The 26488-nt window shown below is 34.1% G+C and overlaps 2 protein-coding genes across 3 annotated transcripts; one reads left to right on the top strand and one right to left on the bottom strand.

Annotated features, from left to right (window-relative positions):
• The first annotated feature begins 634 nt into the window (after positions 1-634).
• On the top strand, positions 635-4371 carry LOC120083388. The gene is made up of 2 exons (XM_039039131.1): positions 635-1277; positions 3821-4371. Exons 1-2 carry the CDS (start codon positions 1005-1007, stop codon positions 3998-4000), a joined length of 453 nt encoding a protein of 150 aa, XP_038895059.1. The 5' UTR covers positions 635-1004; the 3' UTR covers positions 4001-4371.
• Positions 4372-4553: 182 nt separating this feature from the next.
• Positions 4554-7094, bottom strand: LOC120083387. 2 transcript variants are annotated; one of them, XM_039039130.1, is made up of 2 exons: positions 4930-7094; positions 4554-4861 (listed from the first exon to the last, which is right to left on the bottom strand). In XM_039039130.1, the coding sequence occupies exon 1, from the start codon at positions 6377-6379 to the stop codon at positions 5543-5545; it is 837 nt and encodes a 278-aa protein (XP_038895058.1). In that variant the 5' UTR covers positions 6380-7094; the 3' UTR covers positions 4554-4861; positions 4930-5542. The 2 variants fall into 2 exon arrangements, with proteins under 2 accessions (XP_038895058.1, XP_038895057.1); XM_039039129.1 differs by having other exon boundaries at positions 4554-5122; positions 5444-7094.
• Between the last annotated feature and the right edge of the window lie 19394 nt (positions 7095-26488).

Raw genomic sequence — 26488 nt, 5'->3', positions numbered from 1 at the left:
GTTACTATCGATTCAAAATTCAAAGGATTTTCTATACCCGAAAAAAGTAAAGAAAGTTTATTTCTCAATTTGGTATACTTGACCTCTAACTCCGTGGTCAAGGCCAATTTTACCGCTAATAATTTAACTATAGTAAATTATTTGTCTTCGAGATATTTTTATGTCTTGAAATATATTTATAAAAAAAAAAAAAAAAAAAGAATCACAACCAAGATATTTACTATAGTTAAATTACAATTGTAATCTCAAAATTGAATTTTGAGTTTGTCTTTTTCTTTCTTTCTTTGAGTTTTAAGTTTGAAGAATTTGAATAGCTAACGCATAAGATATTAGTTAAGTCATAATCTCTTTCACCGTACTAAATTTGTTTAACGTTTTGTACAAAGAGGAGGTGAAAGAAGTCATAATCAACGCACAAGAATCATAAAAAGTGAAGATGACGCCAAAAACAAATTTGGTGGTTTTGGAAAGGTAGCCTTATTTTTTCCATTTTGATCCATCAATCATCTTCTCCGTACGTGCAATGGCAAAGAGTTGGATACTTTACAGTTTACAATACGACTCTGTAGCTTTGGTTTTTGGAAATGGTGAAACTGTAAAATGGTGGAAAAGTCAAATGGAATCTGAAACTTGCGAAATTTTCAGGGCAAAACTAAAAAGAAAACAACCATTTTCCAAAAGCGACAATGCAATTCGAAATTCCCAAACAAAGCAATCCAAATTCCAAAGCCCCCTTTTCACCTTCCAGTAAACCCTCTGCAATTTTTGTTGTGGATGCTAATGGTAGCCCACATCTTCAATCTCTCTCTCTCTCTCTCTCTCTGTTTGGGGCCTATATTACAAGTTCGGTACCTGCTCAAGTTTTTGATAGCAGCGAAAAGCTTTAACTAACCACTCCCAGAACTCTTCCTTCCACTTCGTCTTCTTCCTAATTAAACTGCCATGAGCTACAAAACTAGCTATACCCAAATGGGAAAATTCCTCTGAAACTGTACGGTTATAATATGGGTGAAGAAGGCTATGGATGGTCCCCAATTGGGGCTCCTCTAGAAGTCCAGAGAGAGGACCACTGGAGGCATTTCGACAACTCCGTTGATGCAGTCTCTTTTGGGTTTGTTGCTACTGCCATTCTCGTCTCAATGTTCTTGCTCATGGCCATCTTTGAAAGGTTTCTGCGACCCGCTCCCTCAGCTTTCTCTCACGCCGGCGGTCCGACCCAACTTGACCCCGAGGCTCAGATGGGGTTTGCTGGAAAGCCTGCTCACCCATCACCCAAAGTGAGTTCGCCCAATTTGTTCTTTACTACTTTCTATTTCCTCTGGGATTTTTGGTTTTTGCTGTTTTGTTTTGAGTTCTCTTGCCTGGACTGTTGGTTTTTGCTGTTTTGTTTTGGGTTTAGTTTAGATATCTGTTTCTGTCTCACCTAATTTTGTGTTGCTTCTTGCTCACTGATGCCGAATTTCTGTACGTTAGATTTTGAGCTGTCTGTGTTTAGATACTTGGAATTTGTTCATTTGTTGCTGTCTCTGTTTCGCATAATTTTAAACCGAGGGCCTTTCTTTGACATTCCTCTCTCTCTCTCTGTTGTTGATCAAAGTTCATGAAGTCTTCAAGTCTAAATGAAAATTTCTATTCCTGTAATGGTTAAGTGGGACAACCCATGTTCTGGGACTTGGTATTAGAACAACTTGTTCTGTTTCTATCTATTACCTTTTTCCCCTAATTAAAATCCAAAGGGTACCTTGCAGTTTTATCCTATTTGTTTCATATGCTTCAAATTCGTTTGGAAACTTCAAGATTAGCTGGTAGTTCTTCTTGCCTTCTCCCTGAGTTCTGTAGTATTGCTTATGTGCACTGAGTTTTATCAGCCTTATCTTTCTTCAACTCCATAAGGGGGTGGTGGGGACAGGCCAGTGGCGATATAATTTGTTATTTACTCTTTAGAATTCTCTTCTATTTCAAAATAAGCAATCTCATTATCACAGGACGGTTTTATCCTCTAATTATGGATTCTAGGCATGGACCTGGTAGTTGTTCGTTTAATTGTCACTTCTTGTTTTGCTACTTTCGGCCAAGTGCGTCTGATGGTTTGCCCCACCAACTTACTCATCAAGTCAATCTCAATGCCTTATATCCCACGTGCCCCTTGCGTCTGTCATGACCATGTAATCACTTTCCCCCCTTGAGTCACTGGTATTCTTATACGATCAAATTTATCAGACGAAGAATAGTCTATATGAGACGGAAAATACAACCAAATTTAGCAGTGGAGAATTGCTGGTTGAAACAATGTCAAGAATTTATGTCCAGACCTTGCTGATAAGATATATTTCATATTTATTATCATGTGGCACATCTTTAATCTTTGGCTGCACCTTGCATTCTACAAAAAAACATATCAGGCCTGCCTAGTTGTCCTGTCTAATTGACTGATACTTGTATGTGCAAAGTTGTTGGGAATACTAGTGGTACATGGTAGGGATATTAACAAGGGCATATGTATAATTATATACAAGTTGTAAGAGTTGAGTGGCTATAAATAGAGTGAGTTTGGGAATTTGGGAGGTAGTTAGAATTTGGATAGCAATTTTGATTTTGGGAGAATCCAGGCCTCTTTAAGTGCTTAGTGTCTTTTCATTTTCCTTTCTTGTATCACTGCCATTTTCAGTTAATTTCAATTTCAATTCGTAGTTCCTATCAAAAGCCAAAAGTTCTGGTTCTCTGCACCCTTGTAGGTGCAAACTTGAGATCATTTAGTATAACAAGGTTTTCCACTACCTTGTTAGGTATCTTAACACCGAAAATACAAGTAAACACTAAAGATAACCATATTGCTATTCTTTGAAGAAATTATAATTTCATGCCCTTTTGAGATAGCTATCTTTTTCCCTAATTCTAACAATAGAAATTCCTACCAAAATGATCCCCCACCCCCTAAGGTGTCCAACTCCTCTTATTTATAACCAAGACACCACTAGTTGATTGCCCATAATACCCCTTACTAATATCCCACTAATCTTACCTACACGCCCCTAACTAGTACTCTCACATACCTATCTACTATCCATAATCTGCCTGTCCTTGCAAAGAAATGCAGCAATGAAATGGTAACATCCTGCAGAAATTTCAGCATAGATTGCTTCTTTAACTGTTAAGCGGTTGTGTTATTTCTATGATACATTCACTGTAATATCGGAAGATCTCAAGACATGCTGGTTTCACTCAACAGCTGATTCTAAGTGACAAAGTCAGTGCCTGCCCGTTTACAGTGTGAGAAGAGTTGTCCATTTGTTTTGCAGAGGAAAAGCAGCAATAGCTCATGAAAGTTATTGCACTTCTGTGCAGTGACCCTTATTTTTATAATTGAGAACACTAGGTTTTACTGTCTTATACTGTGAAAAATTTGCAATGGAAGGATGCTCGTTTTGGCATCTTAAACACTTCTATTTTTGCTGTATGTCATGACCTAACCGACCAAGCTCCTGTAGTACAAGTATTATGTATGCCAGTTCGAAATAATTATTAATTGATTTATTCAGAAACAATTAGAGGATCTAATTTTATGTTTTCCAAGCTTATTTTTTCATTTTACCGTTCTGATTGTCTAATATATTGTGTTTGTTTATACTGCTGGCTGGCTTATGATATCTTGGCCTTGTCCTATCCTCTTGAACTTGTTAAGTCCTTGGCTTTTTGTATCATCTGCTAGTAGAGTTGATTACTGGTTAATTCTATTGCCATATCAATTTTGTTCTTCGACAATTGTGGATGCTTTTTACACTCTTCAGCCATCCAACATTTTTGTTTCGTTTATATACAGATGACTGTGTATTCCTGTGGAGTTTCAGTGCTAATGCCTGGAGATCATATTCCTACATACATTGCCCGCCCGGCACCCGTCCCATGTCCCCCCGAACGCATCCCATGGCCACAACATCAACACAATGACATATCCAATGCCACCACAAGTTCCCATTTCACTGAAAACTCAGGTTCCTGATGAAATCAAAGAAAACCAAAGATGGAAAAGAGGTCTGTTCCGTAACAAATCTGCGTTACGATTGATTCAAGCAAAACTAATCTCCAAAACCCAGTAGTCAGAAAGGTACCGTAGTTGAGGCTGTTTTTTCCCCCATTTCCAGAGGTTCTTATTCTGTACATACGCTCACCTCACGGCCCACCTTGCTTTACCTCATCCGACTACATTGCCTTCTTCAAGATAGCAAGTTTTACATTTTTATGCCTTCCACAAGGTTAAGCTTTTCTCTCTCTTTTGGCTCTTCAGATTTGGCTTGAAGCCTCAGCAATCATATAGAAATTTCTGTTTGTGAGGAATTGTGCAATGGTAAATGGTACCCACGTGTAGGCGAACTTTAACTGTCTAGATATATATGAAATGCATATTTTGTTTCTTCTGTTTACAATGTTTATCAAACCTGTTTCTACTGAAATCAGTCGAAAACTTCGTTCTTCCATTCCACACAATGATAATATCAAAATAATATGCTGTTGAAGTTGGTTTTAGGCAAAGTTACAAGAAGTTCATCCAAGAGTGTTGGGAAATGGCACATAGATCTATTTTTTTATGGTTTTTGACTCCAAAGTTCCAAACTCAAGGAAATTCTGCCCCTGCTAAAAAGGTCAAGAATTCACAACACTCCACAATAATTGATACTCCGTCAGCAAGAAAAAGACAGCATATATCCATAATATAATATACATTGATTCAATATTGCATGAATATGGAGCAACATAGATTGCCCCCAACGGTTTAACTTCTCATTTTAGTTCAACTTTCAGCTGCAATAGTCTTCATTTGTTGTCATGGAGCTTCTCTAAATTCCCAAGCTTTGGACTCGTTCTGTTCTTTTTGTCAGTTAATACACAGAAAGCAAAAGTTGGAAGCAATTGTAAGAGAGTTGTTATTACCAATGCTGAAGAAAGAAAGTTGGTGATGGTGATCGATCCTTCGTCTCCACTCTTCCTCTGATCTAAATCAGTCTTCGTTTCAGAAATCATCTGGTGGACTGTCTCATAATTTATTTTCATTTTTTCTTTCTTTCTTCCATCCTTTTTGTCTAAGCAGGTGTAAGAGTCTGGGTCTGAACTCTGAAGAACCTGACTGTTTGTACCATAAAAAACAGAGCTCATTCAATTGGGATGACGTCTCTAATCATTTTAGTGTAGAATTAGTACTAACCATATCTTTAATTTCCATTTTCGAAGATTAGTGAGTACACCAAAAATACGATACTGAATAAGAGAGAGAGAGTAAAGAAAATGCAATCTTTGTACCAGTATGGCAAAAGATTTACTTTCAGAGAAAACAGAGAGACTTCGCCTACCCAGCTGTGCCAAATACGGTCTGTTTCCTAAATTGACCTATCAGACATTCATTATTTACAACTTACTACAATTTCCAGACCAAGAATAGGAATCACACCGTAAATGAAGACGTAAAACAGAGTACAAGAAATTTGAATGCCACTCGTCGGTCCGGCGAACTGGGACGTAATATGCGCCCGGAATATTCTCTCATCTTTCAGAGGAAGATGAAGCATTCCAATGAAACAAGTGGGTTATCGAGGGACTCATTTGTTGTCCGCCATTTTCCCTCTATCGTCGCGTTCTCTATAGCCTGAGATTGCCCTGCTTCTTTCCGGTAATAGTCTCTTCCGGCGGTTGCTTCCCTTCCCGGCGACATTCCGGACCTCCGGACAGATGGGCTTCGGCCAGCGGCTGTTCTGGAGGCTCCGCTGTCGGTTCGGGTATAAGCAGGGGATCTTGACCTCCGATACGCATTCTCAGTTCTATTCTGCAGGTGTGGCTCTGGCCTCGGACTTCGCCTTGTGAGTCCCTGCCCCATATCTCTGCTTTGCACCAACTTCACAGTTCCAGCGCCGCCGTTTAACCGGCTGGGCGACTGATCGGATTTTCGCGTTGGCGATTTACCCACCATTCTATCCCTCCTAGGAACCCAATCATCTGAGGGTGACCGGTTTTTAGCCAATTTGGCCGGAGATCTGCAAATCCTCTGACGTATCTCTTCGAAATCATCCAACTTCTCTGTTACAGTCGTAGTAGATAGGGTTTCGCTAAAGCTGCAAACATCAGAAACCTCAGAAATTTCTTCTGTGGGATGAATGTGGATCCTCCCATTGACCTTCCCGGAGGCAGATTCGTCGGGATTCCTCTCCCCAATCGGCGTAGGTCTGGGTTTGGGAGTTTCAGAGAGAACCTCTTTGACAGACTCTTCTTCGAGTGGAGGGGGTGCTCTGTTTCCAACGCGATTGAGTTTGGGATGGGAATAGGTAGATCTAGAGTGGTGGGGTGAAGAGGAAGAATTAGAAGCTCTAGTAGTACTGACACAGCAACCCATTTCGAAGAAGATGGGTTTGGAGAGAGCAGAGATGGGGGGATTCAGGGACAGAGAAGGCTCAGAAACATTGCAGGGTTTAGAGGAAGAAGAGGATTGGAAAGTGGGAGATAGGAGAAAGAAAGAGGGAAGACAAGTAAAAAGAAAAAGGCAGAGTGATTGGTTGGAAGAGAGTGAATTGCATTTAGTGCCGCTCTGCTCTGATTCTGGTAATCACGTTTACAGTTCACACACACACACACAGGAAAAGGAGGGGAGAGAGAGAGAGAGAGGGATCTCTAAGTCTTACAATCATAAATTAATTTTTATTGCATTGCAAATGTAAATGCGGTTAACTTGGCCCACTCTTTGGAATCAAATGAAATTTGGTCATTCTATTGTGTAGTAGAATTACCTATTTACCTTACCAACATGCTCGATTAATCGAATAGCGAACATGCATCTTGTTTCTTCCTCTCGCTATTTGTTCCTTCATTTTGCTTCGATTTTTTCCTTATCAAATCTGCTTCACACTCCCTTCGAATTTTTCCGCCTCATTCTTTAGTCTTAATGCACTAGCTTCCATCTTTGATTTTAGAGAGAGGAACAAGGAAAAAAAGACGATGGAAGAAAAAGAACAAGTTGCAGAAGATTGACGAAGTTGCAAACCAAGAGATTTTTAAAAAAAGAAGTGTAGATCGAAAGGATGATTTGAATTGAGAAACAAAAGAAGGAGTCTAGATGATTTTTGTAATTTCACATTGGGATGATGTAAGCAAAAGACCAAAAAGGGATTTATTTCCAAAAACTAAGTCAAATTTCATTTGAGCCTCCCATTTTAGGCTATTCATATCATTTTCTTGCGGAGAATGGCTTTTCGTCTTCGAACTCCATTTCACTCGTCACCCTCTCAATATTACTCATGGGATCATTTTTTTTGTGGAAAATTATCTCCTATTCTATATATATAGAAAGGTAGTGTTTGGAAGCTTAAATTCTCAAACCATGTGTATTGAACAAGGTCTTAGTTTTTTAATTTTTTAAAATTAAGCTGACAAGGACTACTTTCGCCTACTAGTTTGTGTTGCATTAATGTCAAATGATATGAATCTCAAAACAACAAACACTAACTTTTTACCTACGTATGTCATATACCATTTAGATCGAACTTATACCATTTAGATCGAACTTGCTACTTCTCTCTTTCCCCCCCCCCCCCCCCCCCCCATACTCAACTTCTTCCCTCCCTCTTCTCGCTCTTGCTTGACCGTTTATCACAAGTGAGGATTTGAGATAGGAATGCAGAGATTTGATGTACTTCCAGTGTTTGATGAGGAGGAAAATAAACAAAAGCTAGGGATTGAGGGAGGAGTGTGAGCGAGAACGATAAAAGTAGCCAACAACTGTGATCTAAGTGCTTTTTGACATAAATAAAAAGCTAGTTTTCAAAATCGAGTTATTATATATTAACGCAACAAAATTTGGGATATTCGTACAAAAATTTCATTAACTTCATTGTTTTGTTACTTACTCTTTAAGAGTGTTTTCAAGACACAAATGACAAATCATGCTTTGAAAACTATAAAAGATAAAAGTAATTGTTTTAAGTAATAAAACTACTTAAAATATTTTCAAATATAACAAAATGTCATTATCTATCCGCAATAAATCACGATAGACTTTTATTACTGACATTGATAGATTTTTGTCGCAGTCTACCATTGTCCTAGTGAAATTTAGCTATATTTGTTAATAAGTTGACTGATTTTTTTTTTTTTTAATTTGAAAATAGTCCAAAAGATAATAATAATTTTAAGATTATTTTATTTATTAATAAAAGTTGCTGAGAGTTCAGATTTTTATCTTAAAATATAAATGTTTGTGAAAGATAAAATATAGTTAAAAATTGTATATTTTTGTTAAAATATTCATGGCCCTACATAATCAAATACTAAAAGAAAGTAATTGACAAAAAGTAATTATCTTCTTTTTCATTTCAAGGCCTGATTTGGAAGATTTACTTAAATTTTCTTCTATGAGAAATAAAACTTATTGGCTTGAATGACTTAGCAAAACAATAACAACAACAAACTCACCAAAAGTTTTCTACTCTTGATTTGTAAATTTAGGGAGTCTTATTAGGTTTTTTTTTTAAAGAAAAATTGTGTTGACTTAAGACATAAAAACAGAAAACCAAATATACTTTTTAGCATAACTATTACAATGATGGATAAAATCAAACCTCAAACCTTAAGTAAATGAGTGCACGTCAATTATACTAAGGCCACGTTTACGTCTGCTCGATGAAAAATGGTGTAGTCTGGGTTGATTCCAATTGGACCATCAATTGGAATGGGTCTGAAAAGTAAAATGATTTTGTTGTGTTTGTTAATGTTTATTGATCAATTTTTTCAAAAGGAATGTTGTAATTGAGAGAGTTTATTTCACATCATTAATTGAAATGTAAAAATAAAAAGACTAAATGACCCTCATAAAACCGCAAACGTACACTTGTGCTCATATCAAGGAGTTCTGAATAGGATGTGTTCTTCTTCTAGTGTTAGGGTGTTTGGGGTTTGTGCAGTTTTTGTTTTTTGTTTGGTGAATGAAACCCAATCACATTATTTTCTTTAATTTAAAATCATATTACATATTTCTAACTTTTTTATAAAATGAAATTTCGACTTTCGTTTATTATTATTATTTTTTTTTTTGTCAATTTTTGTTTGATTCATGGGTTGCCTTTAGAATCTACAATAAAATGATTGAAGATATAAGGAACTAATAATAATAACACATGCATGCAACGAACAGGGTGACTCAAAATAAGTTTGTGTCAACTTTAATTTATTGATATAGACTGATAGGCATGGTAGGTCGGTAAACATATGAAAAGTTGTAATATGTAAAATTTATAAAACACGTACCGAATCAACGTACTAGTTAATCGATAAATGTGACAGTACTCAGATCATAAAGATGTGTCGATTAATGTTGTAGTTATTGACGGACTATCATAAACGATAAATCAATAAGCATAAGAACGAATGGGGGTTAAAAAACTATTCAAACAGCAACTACCGTTACCGACCAAACTAACATAAAAAGATAAATCCAACGATATTTTTATCGTTATCAACTCTATCATCGAACTCGGTAAATCGATAGGCATATGAGCAAATGGGTTTATAAAATATTTACCGATGGGTGTATTCGTAGAGCTATTTCTTTCTTTTTTATTTTTCTACTTTTTCAAACTTCAATTTCAGAGAATAAAATATAAATAAAATAAAACTCAATTAAGGAAAAAAATAGGATAATAATTAAGTATTTATTACATACATAATTTAGGAAAGAAGACTACATATAAAGATGCTCCTAGCCAGTCCTTATTAGTGGCCTACTGAGTGTTGGCATGTGCATGGGAAGAGGCAGTTTGGGTCATCTCCATGTGCCTCATTATGGATTCATCCTGTTTTCTTTCCATAACATTATTAACATTATTATTCCTTCAACAAAGTCAAAACATTTTACATGTATATTACATTAATTAAAAAAAAGAACCCCAAAACATCTCTTTGTGTTAAATTATTTTATTCAGTTTTGTCCTCTTACTCGAAATGAGAAATAATTTTAGAGTCATTTTGAATCGAAGGGTCACAAGTTCGGAAGAGCAAAATATTAATGATAAAATCATAATAACAACTAAAGGAGTGAAAACAATAAGCCAAGGGAGAAAAATGGGCCTAAATGGCCCAAAATGCCTGCCTCGACCTTGGAGGGTTCACCTCTCATAAATAAATTAAAAGATCATACCTCCACAAAAGGCAATTCTTTTCTTCCTACTTTTACCTTCTTCTATCTCTTTTTTAAATACGGACTTAAATGTCAGAGATTCTGTGATAGGTAGTATTTCTTCTTCTTTGCCTTGCAGGTTATCTTTCTTTTCCAATTTATCATTGAGGGGCACGCAAAGATGATAAGTCTTCATGTCTTAATTTTGTAAAAAAAAAAAAAAAGAAACATTATCATCTTTTATTGTAACCAACATTAAGACATTGTTTTATGGACAAGAACATAAATTAAGAGCTCAAAAGAGGCATTAATAAACTGGTAAGCTATATGGAAAAGAGAAGCATTCATTTATTGAAGACTGAAGTAGAAGTTAAGGAGACAGAAAATGAAAGGGGAATAAAAGGAAAAAGGAGTGAGTGTGAAGGAAGACAAAGTGTTTTGGGACAGAATTTCTTGGATTTGTGAGAAGCCATGACACCCCATGGGATGAGATGTTGCCTGCCTTCCCGACATCAATTGTTTCATTATTTTTTTCGAAGTGGACAAATGTTTTTTTTTTTTTTTTTTCTTGAAGATATAAAAGAGTTTAGATTGATTGCAATTTTATTAATAGTTGAGCCTCTTGTGTGTTTATAGATTTAAGCGAAAATTTGTTGTTCACATGAAACATTCTCTAACACGTTTTGGATAAGAAATTGATTATTATAGTTTTAGATTATAATAGTTTGTATTTGAATGGTAGATTATTTTAATTTGGGTTCTAATAATATGTATTTGATGTATAAACTATTTTAGTTTAAGAAAAAAATAGAAAACACTGTAATAAAGAATAAAAAATAATAATGTAAAATAGTAAAAATTATAACAAAAAGTAAATACGGTAGCAAATTGGGGTTTTAAAATAGCGTTGACTGTAGTTAATTAGAGAATACAAAATAGTATTCACTGTAGCAAAAAATGGTTATTATAGTTTGAGGATAATCCTTGTCTCAAACAGACCTTAAAATGTTAACTATTTATTAATTGAACATCAATGTGTAAAATGCCAATTTAAACATTTAGATATGGTCTAAATAATCCTAATTATTGTAAATTCAATTATAGTTTAGGATATACAATAATACCAAAATAAAGTGATTGTGATGGTGATAGTTCATATTCAATTGGACTACAACTAAAGTTATTATTGCTATTATTACTTCAAGCTCAATTTGTCCTATGTTTTTTTTTTTTTTTTTTTGCCTGTTCCATCTGTGTAGGTGAATAAGATGGGAAGAAAAAGTTATTTTAAAATAAAATTGGAAACTTAATTACTAATAGAAATTCAAACATTTAATNATATATATTTATCAAGATTGTTGATATACTGAAATTTGATATCAACTGTGAATTTGTACTGTTCTAAAGGAATTGAATAATTGTCTTGTATAATAAAAAGAACCTCACGCTGGCATTGTACTTGACCACCAACACTCCCACGGTTAAGTTAATAAACGTGTAGAGAGACTTATAGGATAGAGAATACGTAATGTTTCTAGTATACCTCAAATGTCTCGAGCCCTTTTGATTATATAGAAAAATAGTTTCATAACAGACACTTGGCTAATTAATTAATTTGACTGTTACTAACTTAATTTAGTTGTTAGGAATGGATCCAAACACACATAGTTGACTTAATAGATGAACACTTGGTCTTAAATTTGTCTACCATGGTCGACCCTATGGTTCGGTGTCCTTTAAGCTCCATGGGTCAACCTTCTTAAGATCCATGGTCGACCCTTGGTTGGCCTTCATATTTAGACATTGTTTTCTCTCATAACCGACCCTAAGGGTTAGATGGTTTTGGTTGGTCTTTTGACAGGAATTGATCTCTTTAACTTTAGGGGGTGTTTGTTCCAAAGGTTGGGATTGGATAGGTTAGGCATCCTAAGCTCAACTCTTGTTTGAGGTAAGGATCTAGAAAGTCTTGGTTTCATACATCATTTTCCATGGATTTGAATAGTGTTTACTATTCAAACTCATGGGTTACCATTTTTTTCTTTTTTAATTTAATTTAGGAAGTTCGTAGGTCAACTTCCGAACACCATCTCCAGTGACCATCGTTGGCCAACTACGACTACCACCTCTAGTCAATCTTTAGTTACCAACTTCGGCGACCGCCCCCGACCACCACTTCCGGCGAACATTCTTTTAAGTCATTCCAAAAAGACAGTTAGTTTAATTACATTAAGTGCTGTTACATAAATAGAATTCAAACCCAAAATAATACAATATGTAGTACAATGATAAAATAATTGCATATATAGATCAAAAAATGGTAAACGACTAAAAAACTCATGCCTAGCCACCATTTTACTTGCTTCTTCCCCGTTTTCTCAAATTAAAAGCTATCATTGATAGCCACTGATTGTTGCTATCAGCTGCTATCGCAGATAGCTTCTATCAAATTGCTATCGATGATAGTTGCTATCAGCGATAACTTTCGATTTGAGAAAAATTAATACAATCTTGAAACATTAGCTTTAAATTTGCTATCAATTATCAGTAGCTATAATTGATTCACTTTCATCAATTTGAACCAACTTTGAAATATCAATACTTAAGGCTATCAGTGGCTATCAATAATAGATTTATAAATAATGATCAACTTTGAAAGAAGATCAACAACTTTGATTACCATAGTAGCTAACACTAATAATCTTTTATCATGACTATCACTAGTAGCAGTTATTTGTCGCTTCACTGATAGACTTTCGTCAATTAAAATCAACCTTGAAATATTAACACTTAGGGTTATCAATAATAGACTTCTATAACTGGTTATCATCTTTGAAAGAAACTCGATATATAGATATCACCTAAGTTCTATCATCGATATCATTAACATCACTCATATTGTGGTTATTAATGATAGCTTCTTTCATTGTAACATCATTGATAAAATGCTATTAATGATCTCACTGATATCATGCTATCAACGATAGTTCTTTATCACCGATAACATGTTATTAGTGGTAACTTCTATCACCGGTAACGTGTTATCGGGTAAACTTCTATCATCGATAACGTGCTATCAGGTAGCTGCTATCATCGATAACATGCTATTAGTATTAGCTTCTATCACTATTAACATGTCATCGGTAGTAGTTTCTATCAATCATAGGCACTGAACACCTTTTTGCCCCTTCTTGTCCTTCCCAAACTTTTACAAGTCCCTTTTTCTTTTCGATGATAGCTTCTATCACTGATAAACATGCTATTAATGATATTTTCTAGGCATTCCACTTATATTTTATTTCGAGAGTCAACTTTATTAATTAAATTCACTAAGTTGGCTATCAATGATAGATTTCTATAAGTGGCTATTAACTATGAAAATATAATCAAAGATTAAGCTATCAGTGATAGAAAATATTAGTGGTTATCACTGATAGACTTTCAATTGCTGTTTATATTTATTATTTGTTACAATAATCAAACTTGACGATTGACTTATTGGTGTTAAGTCACTTCATGAATTAAGTATTTTCAAGTCTTGGGTACGAAACTCAACCTCATAATTCTTGTGAAAAAAAAAGAAGAAAAAATTCAAATAAAGGAAAGAAAAATTTTTAAAATAAGAGAAAGAGAATAAGTGAAAATTGAAGAAAGGATTGAAGATTAAATAGAAAAAAAAGAAGCAAAAACCAGAGAAATGAAAGAAAAATTAAAAAAAAAAAAAGAAGAAGATAGAGAAAAAGCAGAAAATCAGAGAAAGAAAAGAAAATCAAAGAAAGGAAAGAAAAAAAAAAAGAAAAAAAAGGAAATAAAAAATGGAAAAAATGGGAAAATGGAGGGAAGAAGCAAAAATAGAAGGAAAGATAGAAAATAAAAAGATTAAAAAAAAGTGTGCAACAAAACAAGACAATGGAGAACGAAATTGAAAATTAAAAAAAAATCAAAGATTGACTAGTCAACTCATCCATATTTGTAAATAATATATTTTTAGATTTTTCTGTTATTCTGCTATCTATTACAGATATCTTTACATTAATACATTTTTAAATACACTTTCTCTTTCTTCTAATCATTTTTTCTTTTGGAGTTTTTTAATTATTATTATTATAATATTATCTTTTTTAATTCTCTCTCTTTCCCTTTTTTTGTTTAAAATTAATTTTTCCTTTATTTTAGGAGATATCATTTATTTTCTATTTTTACTAGTTAAAATCGATCACCCATTTATTGAGATTTCAAGTATATGTTGAATATACTAGTAATATAGTGAAAAATGTAAATATACATCACATATATCATTCTTTATTTTTTGGCGTGTTTACAAATATAATAAAAAAAATGTAAATATACCTCAAATATATTGTTCGGTATATAAGACAATATATATACAATTTATATTATTCATGCAATTATCAAATATACATTGATTTATTTATAGAAAATTCTGATATATAGTGTTATATATCAAATATAATTTGTTTTCTCCTTCAAAGCTTTTCGTTGATTCTTGTTTTCATTTATGAGGGCAACAATTTTCGGATTTTTGGAGATATTTTCCTTATTTGCATAGGTTTGGAAAGAAAACCGTTTTGAAAAGCTCAGAACCACAAGAAACTTCACTTACTTGCTAAGAGCTAAAAAAGTAAATTGTGCCATATTTTTTTTTTTAGTAAAATAATAGTTCATTAGACTGCAAGTATATAATTAGGTATATTTATTTAGGCTATATGTATAAAAAAACCTAATTTAATTCAATCATTTTTTTCCATTGGCCAATTTAATTAGCTCGGAGATAGGACTATTTTTTAAGCATAAAGGATTAAAATGTTGATAACAACTTAGAGCCAAATAAAAATATAAACTCAAACTTTATGATTTTTTTTCCTCAAATGTAATTTGATTAAAAAAATTATAAATTTTCAATAATTAAATTTAAGACTAGTTTATTTCAATTTGAAATCAGCATGTTACGGTAAAAAAATCGCTCATTTTCAAATTAGTTAAATAGACAAAAGGCAATGAAGTTTTATCTCAAAACCTAATTAATTCAACTACCAAATTAGTGAAACAATAAATTAAATAAAATTATATAAAAAAATTAGTCACATCTTTATTTCAAAAAAATAATAATAAATAACAAAACAAATATTCTTCTAAATTTGTTAGTTTATTTTAAACTTAATTATATTAAAATAATTAAGATGGCCTGTTTAAACTAAATTAAAATCTAACAATTGATTAAACACTTCACAAACTCGATATTTATAAATATGCACCTCATTTTCAGGCCAATCTAAACCTCTGAGTCTAACTCCCGGACTCAACATTTCTAGATTTGATTTTAAACCTGCGCAACAAATATCCGTTAATAGTTGAGTTTATGGGTTGGCCACCCTACTTACCAAATAAAGCCCTTCCCTTGTAATGATCTATTGGGTAATTTCTAAATACTTTAGTCATATTTTTTTACCCACGACAAAGATTACAATGCCCTTGATTATTTAAATTAAACTCAAACTCATGTGAGTATACTTCAAAATAATTGAAAAGTAACAATAAATAATTAAATCAACAAGAGTATTGGTTTGATTTATTGATGTGAACACAATATTATATAAAAAATTGTTAGTATATGAGTTGGGACAATATCGTACTCATAAGACATCGTTTAGGTAGAGTCCATATGATATTATTGTTAAAAGGGAAATTTGATTAGATTTCAATCTAAAAAATGTATCTTTGCTAATTTTATATCCACACCAGTTTTTTTAATTCACTTTATCCTATTTTTCAGAATTCCAATTTTATCTGATTTCTTTGGATTTTCTTATCTCTTTTTGGTACAATCCAAATTGTACTGTATAGTAATGTTTAAGGTTCAAATTGAAAGAATAAAAAAGAAAAAAGAAAAAAGGGTCATATAGCAAATACACTTTCACACACATGTTCCCATTTTGCTTTTAACCGTAAAATGCTCTCAGACGTATTTTCAGTGTAATTATATCTCAACTTCTCACATTTTAATTCCAAAAACATATATTGGTTAAATTTTTGGCCCATCATCTTTCAATTCACTTTATCCTTGTTGATGGCAAAATATGGATGGAAAGATTTACTTGCCTACAATAGTGAATTTATAATTTGGGAACGAAATACGACCTGCAAGACAAAGAAGAAGAAAACACATGTAGTGTCTACCACAAAACTTCCGATATTTAAGTCAATATGTAGCAAAGGATCATAGCAAGTTAGAAATAAAGAGAAAAACTTACATTGGATGATGCTTGTGACCCCTTACTTATAGTAGGATGGACGACCTAGGTGTAAGAGTATACCAGCATGCAGTAGAAACAACAAGGATCAATAAGCACTCTAATTCATTAATTTTGACAGAAACTAAAGCATGCTCATCTAACATAAGAGGGTTTGAAGTCATACCTTTGTAGAACTCTTCAAGATCTTGATTCTCAGTTGTTGTCTTCTCTGAAACTTGTCGTGAACCACCTTAAGATCTTCCCCAGTATCCTCTTGGAGCTTATGAGTTGTGGGACTCAAGAACAGATTAAACGAAAAGAAATTAGGAGAGTAGCTTACTGCTATAACCCACTTTGAAGAACATTTCTTCAGCTCGATTTTTTTTAAAAAAACTCTTTGAATGCATGTCTCAATTCTACTCCAATCTTGTTTATTTATTGTAGGTTATCATGCAAAGAAGATGGCTGCATGAGATGCAGCTCATGCTTGAAATTATTAAAGCCAATGTAAAATGGGTTTTGAGTAAGCTAGTTGAAGATGGTAATGAGGAAATCCAAATTTCCATTGTGTGTAAATTTTTCAACTTTCCAAAAAGTCAAATGATTTCAAAATTGAAAATATATTAATTTTGTAAAATTAATTTCATAAATTAATTTTATTAATAAATAATTATTTAAATAATTCAATTAATTCTAATTAATTTAATATCAAATATTAAATTATTTTTACACAAATCCACCTTCATATATTTAAATCATATTTAAATATAAATTCTCCTATCCCGTTTAATTCTAATTTGAACATTTCAAATTAACTTATCGTGCTACTCTAAAGCTAATCCATTTACGAGCTAATAGGGGGACCTCACGGACCTAGAGATCATGGGCTCTAACAATCCAAGATTAATTGTCTAAACTCATTATATCGAATTAACCCTCATTCTTTAACTAATGGGTTAATCCACTAAAACTCATAGTTGAACTCCCCTCGTCGTAGATATATTATGTCCACTTGATATAACTATGATCAGTAAGTCGATTCTTTATAGGTCGTTCGTAATTACAGTTGGGTCAAGATCACCGTTTTACCCCTATGAATACATCTCGTTCCTTAAGTTCCTACTGACCCTCTAATGAACAATTTTGATTCATAATACCTATGAATCAAGTCCTTTCTCCATCAAAAGAAGGCGGGCCCCGATTGTTCAAGACCTGAAATCAGTACTTAAGAGAACAACCTATCTGCTAACCTTAAATCGAGTAAGAATGAATTTCATCTTGCAGGGTTATGTCCCCAGCTATTCATCTGATCTTATCCCCAAAATGGAAGGCTTATTGAGCAGTGTTGTTGGACTACTCTCACTCATGCAGATCAAAGGATAATCCCAAATAAACAGGAGTTCATAGCTAGTTCAGGATTAAGATCAAGTTAACCTAGGTTACTTAATAATTAAATAGACAGTTTTAACAGTAAAAAGTCGTTATAAAGAAAAGTGACTATTTTCGTGGTCTAGTCTATATGCAAACTCATTGCATAGGATGCCCCAACTCACATGTCTCTACATGAATGATCTGTGGATCACATCATTTGTACTACCTACAAAATGGGTCGTATCCAATAATGTTACCAGGATGAGATACTCAATTTCATCCATATACTTATTAGACCATTTAAGCGGTATACTATTAACTTGATACTGTTTATATCACCACATAAAGTTAAAGTATTCACACTATAGTCATGGATATGTTTATTGGATTTTCATAATAGAATGCAAAATCAACAATTTTATTGAATAAGTTACTCAATAATATTTTATTGATAAATAGAATGTTTAACACGAACTGCGAGTTCTAGGACATTCCTAACATTAGGGTTCCAAATTTAAGAGGGATTATGAAATACAAATTCAAGCCGGCCAAGGGAGCTTGGATCATGGCCCACAAGGGATGGAAAGAGGCTAACCTAGTTTGGCCTCAGCCTCCAAGGTCAATGAGGGAAAGTTGAGCCATTTGGCCCCACAAAGCCACTTGCCTCAAGGGCGAGGTGGGAAAGTTGGGACATTTTGGCTTACACCTTTCCTTTCTCTAGTCTCTTCGTCATTTGTGTTGGCTTTTTGGATCTTAATTTTAAATTAATTAATTTTAATGATTACAAAACTACTTTTATTTATTAACAATGTGAGTGTTTTGAAGTATTCATTGTGTAGAGCTTGAAGCAACGACTCCAACGTAATTTGAATCACTCAAATTGGAGTTCAAATGAAGAAGATATGATCGAAACAAGCTTAATAGAAAAATCTCGAGCCGGTGACATAGCAAATTTTTCGTAATCAAAGTGAATCAGTTGAAAGGTACCACTTGGAGCATAAAAGGAATGGCACATGATGGCTTTTGATTTTTGGAGTGAATTTAAAAAGAAAGTGAAGTTAATATTATTTTATGTTTGTGTCTAACAGTTAGTTTTAGACACATGGTGGACATTGTTTTTTGTTGAGTTTTAAAAGAAATGATTTTAAATATATATATTATTATATCATTTTTTTATTTGTGTCTAAAAGCTAATTGAGTTTAAAATCTCCACCATTGATTTTTCTTTTTCAAGATCCAATGGCACAAATTACATATGGTTTTCAACAAATTTTCCTCTCTATTTAAACTATATTCTTTTTCCAAATCATGACAACAATTTTTATTATTTTCAATCCTATAACTCATTAAGCCACCATTGTTGCTGTCTCTCCAAGCTTCAATTTTCTTCTTTTCATCTTCTTTTTGAGAGATATTTTATGTTGTGAGGATTGATTCATTGAATACTAAATTTGTAACCACTCTTTTTGAGAGTTTGTCGAGTATGCTATTTTTTTTTTAAAACTATTATAAGGGTTGCTATTGATCCCATAAAAGAGTCGTTGAAGCGGTTTGATCCTCAACCATGAAAAGGATCGGATTTGTTGTTGCTCCTGGAAAAAGAATGTTCTATGGTTCGACTCTAAGCCGAGGAAATAGTCAAGTTCCTAGTGACATACCCAAGAGGAGCTTGGAAAGTGGATGTAGGCCAGTTGTGCCGAACCACTATAAAATTCTCGATGTCAATTTTTCTATTCCTCTCATATTTAATTTTGTAATTAATTTGTTATTATATTTTATTGCTTGCAATTAATTGAATTTTTTGTTCTTGAAATTAATTGCTCATATTAGATTATTTTGATCAGTTATTCTTGAATTTCTATATCTATTATCAATCTTGTTATTAAAATTAAATTGGGTGTTTAAAAAGGTTGGATTTATTTGCATGAATTTATTGTTTAAATTACTTTTCAGCAAAAAGTTTGTTATTTTGTTTAATTTGACTTACACTTTAAGAAAAAGTTTTAATTAAGTTAAATAAACCTTATTCACCATCTCTAGGATTGTCATACCGATCCTACAATTGGTATCAGAGTCGGTTGCTTTCTTGTTAGTAAAAAATTTCATAAATCATTTTAGATTGATACCTATTGTTTGAGTTTCTCACTCGTACAATTTGTATTAGAGCGGGTAGCTCTTGTACGTAAATTAGTTTTCAAATATTATTTTGGTACTAGAAATATCTTATTGATATTTTGAAAAATTATTTGAAAGCTTAATTGTTAAAGTTTTATGGCAACTTTAGAAAATCATTATTCCAGGATCTTGATGCTTGTTTCACTCCATAAATGGATCGTTTGAGCTTATAGACTTTCTGTTCTTGTCCTTTTTCAATGAACCCTTATGGTTGAGACATAAAAATACTTTCATCAAGATAGTCGTTTAGAAAAGCTGTCTTGACATCCATTTGCCATATTTCATAGTCATAATATGTGGCAATGGAAAGAAGTATTTTTATTGACTTTATCATGGCTACAGGAGAAAAATTTTATTTATAATCAACTCATTCTCTTTGGGTAAAACCTTTTTCCACGAGTCTGGCTTTATAGGTTTGCACCTTGCCAATTTGGTCTCGTTTGCTCTTGTAGATCCATTTACAACCTATAGGTGCAACCCCATGTGGTTGATCTACAAGTTCCCAGACAGAGTTGTAGTACATAGACTCTATTTCAACGTCCATGGCTTTTATCCGTTGTTCCCTATCAAAATCTTCCATTGCCTTTTTAAAGGTTAATGGATCCTCTAAACCATCATCCTGTATGATGCTTTGAGTTTATGTAAAACTCATATAGCGTTCAGGTTGTTGAATAACCGTCCCACTACGTCAAGGCATCCTCAACTCTTGGGATAGACGTGACGGGACAACAACAGTTATTGATGGACCAGCTTGATCAACACCTCTTGTTGATGTTTCTGTAGCATCTTTGGTCATTTCTTGCAATATTAGTTTACTGCGAGGTACATGGTTTTTTATATGATCTTCATCAAAGAATGTAGCGTTTGTCGATACAAATACTTTGTCTTCTTGGGGATCATAAAACAATCCTCCTTTTGTTTCTTTGGGGTATCCTACAAAAAGGCATAGTATTTGAGAGCCTATACTAGGGGTGAAAACGGTTCGGCTCGGTAATCAAATCGAACTGAACCGAATTATTTAAAATACGAAACCGAACCAAACCGAACCGAATCTACCGCATATATGCGGTTCAGTTCAATTTTAAATTTGGTTTTAGTATTTTTAAAAAATCCATGTTATATTCCTTTTTAATTAAAAAAGAGTTCGGTTCAGTTTGGTTTTAAATTCAATTTTGTTCTTTAAATTAAAAGCGGTTCGGTTTTAAATTTGGTTTTACTCTTTTTTTTTAAATATATATATATATATATATATATATATACACATATATTAGTTAAAAACAGTTTGATTTGGTTTCAAATTCGATTTTTGAAAGAGAAATCGAACCAAACCGAATTAATTCGGTTTCAAAATTTCTTCAAACCGGATCGAACCTCATTTTTCAATTTCACCGAGTTTTCGATTCGGTTTTTAGAAACGGTTCGATTTTTGCAGTTTGAATGACCACCCTAGCCTATATGATAGCATATCGCGTTTAGTAAATAATCGCACATCCACACGTGCATTCTCTAAACGATCGTTTATCATTTCCTAGACGATCGCTTTGCATTTGAGTTGATTTAAACGATCGTATAGACGATCGCCTAGCTTTTCTTAAACAATCGTGTACCTCGCCTAAACAATCAAGCACCCTGACTATACGATAGTCGTTCACTTATCCCACTTGTTTGATCTTTAGTACACGATTTCCTTTCCTCCGCACCTCTATCAAATCCGATCAAAGCCCACCCTTTGGATTCTCACTTTGAGAATACTGAGGGCTCCGAGTGGTGGTGTCGTCCCCGTTTCCTAGTGTTCGTACGAAGCCATTCATGGTAGATGAAAGAGTTGCTGAACGATTGCCTGATGTTCTACCGAGAGGAGTTCGTTCGCGGAGAGAGTGAGTTTTCAAGTGAAGAAAGTCTTCAACTGGTATGTTCTCTTGGTCTCTTGTTAATTCATCCTTTAAGCATGCCAGTAATTTAGTGTTGTTAATGCATACACATTTTGTGAATGTATATGTGGAAATTCTGTTACAATGAATTGGAAAGATCCGCTTCCGCTCAGAGGTCTTCTTGTATAAGAGTTCCTCCAATTGGTATTAGAGCCAAGTTTCTGATATTCCAAATTTATTGTTGCAAAGAATTGTATTTACATTTTCAGTGGGCGAAACATGTCTACTCTCTGTTTTAATTGTTAATTCATTTGTAGATGTGTGGATTAATGGAGTTTTCTAAGATGAAACCTTGGTTTGTTAAATTCCTTTATATTTTTAGTTAATTGTAAAGGCCCCTACGTTTTTGGGCTAATTGCTATCGAGTCTGTAATTTCAAAGTTAGTTTGAGTTTTGAGTCGTTCTTGAAGAAGCTTTGTAGCAAGGGTTGATGTTCTACGAGAAAGAAGATGATCAAGCGTTGGTCGGGTCGTGTACAGTATCAGATATTCGGTTGTCGTTTAACGCACGTGCACTAGACGATTATATAGCTCAACAAGCCTCATCGCTGAGTTACTGACTATACAATCGCAGAGTAAAAGAAGTGGTAAATCGTTTACCTATCGCGCGTTAAGCGATCGTCTAGATGATCAGGCTTCGTAGCCTCGTTGTCGTCTAAGTGATCGTTTAGCATTTGTGTTATCATCTACTGTACGTTGCATGATCGTTTACATGGAGGCGTTTATGGGAGCTTCACCGGGCGGTTCAAGACCCAATTCACCTATGAACCGGTTTGCTCGGTGGAAAAATGTAATAGATATAATTTTTCATTCTGGTTTTGTGTTGGTTCATCCCGGTCCATTAATTTGTGGTTTTATACATGCGATGTATGGTTTATTTTATGTCATATGGTATGCATCATCTCTTTATTATAATTGTTATGATTTAGAGAAGCATGATTTAAATGATGTAAGAGCATGCTCATGCATCATATAATATAAGAGTAATATTTATGCATGCATAAAAGCATTAACATACATCATCTTTATATTATCATTATTATAGTATAAGGGTATATGGAAAACATGTTTGCTTGGTTATTAATTGTATATAAAAGTTATGTATAGTAATGACCGGATATTGCATGAAGCATGACACATAGGTTACTTTATAAACGCTATAAATATCTTGTTGTTTAGCAATGTATGTGTTTAGTTGTTTCTTTTTAAAGATTAAAGAGAAATTAGAACTAAAGGTATAAGAAAGACATGCATGCTCATAGGTTTAATTCATGGTTTTAAAATGTTTAAAACTTGTATGACATAAACCTAAGATCATGGTTCTAATATGATTAGCAAACCTTAGGCTTTAATCTTTCATCAGTTTAATAGGATTAAATTGACTAATAAAAGGTTAAAATGTAGCAAATCTATCTATAAGGGACCTTTTGTCTAAGGCGGGTTTTGTCTAGGCTGGGGTATTTAAGTTGACACAAACATAACACCTCTATCTGGGAACTTACCTGGAAAGGTGAATTAGATAGATATGATGCATGCATGCAAGTTAATGACAGTTCATTAAAGTATTTAAATGTGACTACTTGAACTTGTTCTATTTCATAGACAAAAGTTGTTTATGAGTGGACTTAATAAATGTCTAGGTTAATGAACCTAGACATTTAATGAACCCCTAGGTAGAACATTCAGTGGGAGGTACTTGGGGCATATGATGCTTCATTTAAACCTTTCATGTTTCTCCCTTATAGTCCACTCCATGAGATCTATCCTCGGCCTCGTGGCACCCTGGGAGTGTCCCCCTAAAAGATGGTGTTTAGGTAGGTCAATATCAAGGTGGATGGAGAGAGTGTTCATAGTAAGTGGGAGTGGAAAGTGCGACAGCATATCCCTCGGTCTCCCTCGTTGGATTGAATAAAGTTTCTACGCATTGCCTCAAGGCACCCTGGGAGTGTCCCCCTATAGGATGGCAGTTTTGCGTGTTTCTTTATTTGATCTCCTGTAAGAGGATAAGGTTACTTAGTCTCTTGTCCTAATTTGCTTATTCCCTACGGTGGGTGCATTAGGGCGAGACTCTAGGGCCTAAAATAAGGGGTTACGCTTACGTAGAATTGTTAAGGGTTAACAGTTCTGGATCGAACAAATGGTGGCTGTTAGGTTCAGTTCCAAGAGTTGGTTCTGCCTAATGGTTGAGAAGGACTCATCCCAGTGAATGGGCATCTGATCACCATATCGGTGATGTTTATCTTGCCTCGCTGGGGCATCATTGCAAAATAGAAGTCTTTCACTTAGGGTACTTGGAAACTGTTTTGCTAAAACTAATTGGTTAAAATGTGGTTTAGCAAAGTCTTATAAAAGTTTGTTCATTTTTCAGCAACGGTTTTAAAATGGCTACAGCCACAATCACTTTACTTAGCGCCAAAAAACTTACTGGCAACAACTATTCCAGTTGGAAACATATGATCGCGACGATATTCATCATCAAATATCTAATGTTTGCCTTTACAGAGGTCTGCCCTCCTATTCCAACTCCAAACGCCACTCGAAATGTTCGAGAGGTGTACGAGTGATGGAAACAGACAAACGAGAAGGCCCAAGCCTATATCTTGGTCAGTCTTAGTGACGTGTTAGCCAAGAAGCATGAGCTCATGATCTCAGTGCATGAGATCATGGAGTCTCTGCAGGGGATGTTTGGACAGCCGTTTGGACAGCTTAAGCACGAGGCTCTGAAATACATCTTCAACTCCAAAATGGAGGAAGGCGCCTTTGTTCGTGAACATGTGCTTAATATGATGGTCCACTTTAACGTGGTAGAGATAAATGGATCTAGAATCGATAAAGGCAGTCAGGTTAACATCATCCTGCATTCTTTGTTGGAGAGCTTCCTCTACTTTGTTAGCAATGCGATTATTAACAAAGTGGAATATACCCTTACAACTCTTCTCAACGAGTTGCAGATATACCAATCTTTACTGAAAAGTAAGGAAAGGAAAAGGGGTGAGGCAAACATTGCTTCATCTTCTAGGACGTTCTATCGAGGTTCGACCTCAGGAACGAAGTCTGTACCTTCTACTTCTAACTCAGGGTGGTAAGGAGAAAGGGAAAGCACCTGCTAACCCGCAACTTGTCGCACCAAGGAGGCGTTCGCCGCCGGTTGAAAAGGGAAAATATTTTCACTCTAACCAAGACGGACACTGGAAGAGGAATTGTCCTCGCTGGCTGAAGGAAAGGAAGGCCGCGAAGGCTGACAAAGGTAAATATGATTTACTTGTGCTAGAAACATGTTTAGTAGAGAATGATGATTCACCTGGATAATTGATTCGGGCACCACTAATCACGTTTATTCTTCTTTTCAGGGGATTAGATCCTGGCGACAGCTGGAGGCTAGTGAGATGACGATGCGAGTAGGCACCGGGCACGTCGTCTCAGTTGTGGCAACATGAGGCATCCAGTTATCTTTACAGAATAAGTTAGTTTTAAAAGATGTTTATGTTGTTCCTAAACTTAAAAGGAACCTTATTTCCGTAAAGTGTCTGTTACAATGTAAATATACGCTTTCTTTTAATGTGGATAAAGTATTTATTCATAAAGATGGTGTTGAAATTTATGCAGCTAATCTGAAAAGTAATTTGCATGTGGTAAGACCATTAGCTTAAGTTCCCTCCATAACATAGAGTTGTTTAAATTTGTCGTAACTGAATCTAAACGTCAACGAATTTCTCCAAAAGAAAATGTCCAACTTTGGCACGTTCAATTAGGACACATCAATCTCAATAAGATTGAGAGATTGGTGAAGAATGGCCTTCTAAGTTAGTTAGAAAAAAATTCTTTACCGGTGTGCGAACCTTGCCTTGAGAGTAAGCTGACTAAAAGACCTTTTACTAGAAAAGGTTATCGAGCCAAAGAGCCTCTTGAGTTATTACATTCTGACCTCTGTAGTCCTATGAATGTGCGAGTCTAAGGTGGTTATGAGTATTTTATCAGTTTCATTGATGATTACTCTAGGTATGGGTATGTTTATCTGATGCAACAGAAGTCTGAATCCTTTGAAAAGTTCAAAGAGTTCAAGGCTGAAGTTGAAAATGCATTTGATAGACGGATTAAAACACTTCGATCAGATCAAGGTGAGAGTTTTTGGATTCGGAGTTCTAGGGCTATTTGATAGAACATGGAAAAGTTCAAAGAGTTCAAGACTAATTATATGCATAGTGGTAAATGTGTGCCAAAACATGGAAATATTAGAAATGTGCAGTAAAAATCGAAATTTGTGTCTACATGCCATTTTTGTGAAGTTAAAGGTCATATTAGACCAAATTGTTTTAAATTGAAAAATACTCATGGAAAAATTTTCTTGAATAAAAATAAGGTACAAAATCAATTAGTTAAAAAGAAAGTCTTGTTAAATGCTGTATATTATGCTTGTGGAAAACTTGGTCATAAATATTATACTTGTTATTCTAATAATATTGGAACTAACTTAAAATGAGTTTCAAAATCTTTGCTCGTTAACAATAAAGTACCCAAGAAATGGGCACCAAAATCTTTTGGTTGAACTTTCTTTGTAGGTATGATTTTAAGAAGCAATTGGTCGTTTGAGCTTCAAATTGGAAATTAATT

Source organism: Benincasa hispida, chromosome 8 (assembly GCF_009727055.1).
Source record: "Benincasa hispida cultivar B227 chromosome 8, ASM972705v1, whole genome shotgun sequence".
In the NCBI taxonomy this organism is placed as follows: domain Eukaryota; kingdom Viridiplantae; phylum Streptophyta; class Magnoliopsida; order Cucurbitales; family Cucurbitaceae; genus Benincasa; species Benincasa hispida.
Note: the sequence above shows the minus strand (reverse complement) of the source record. Positions and strands in the feature narration are given on the sequence as shown.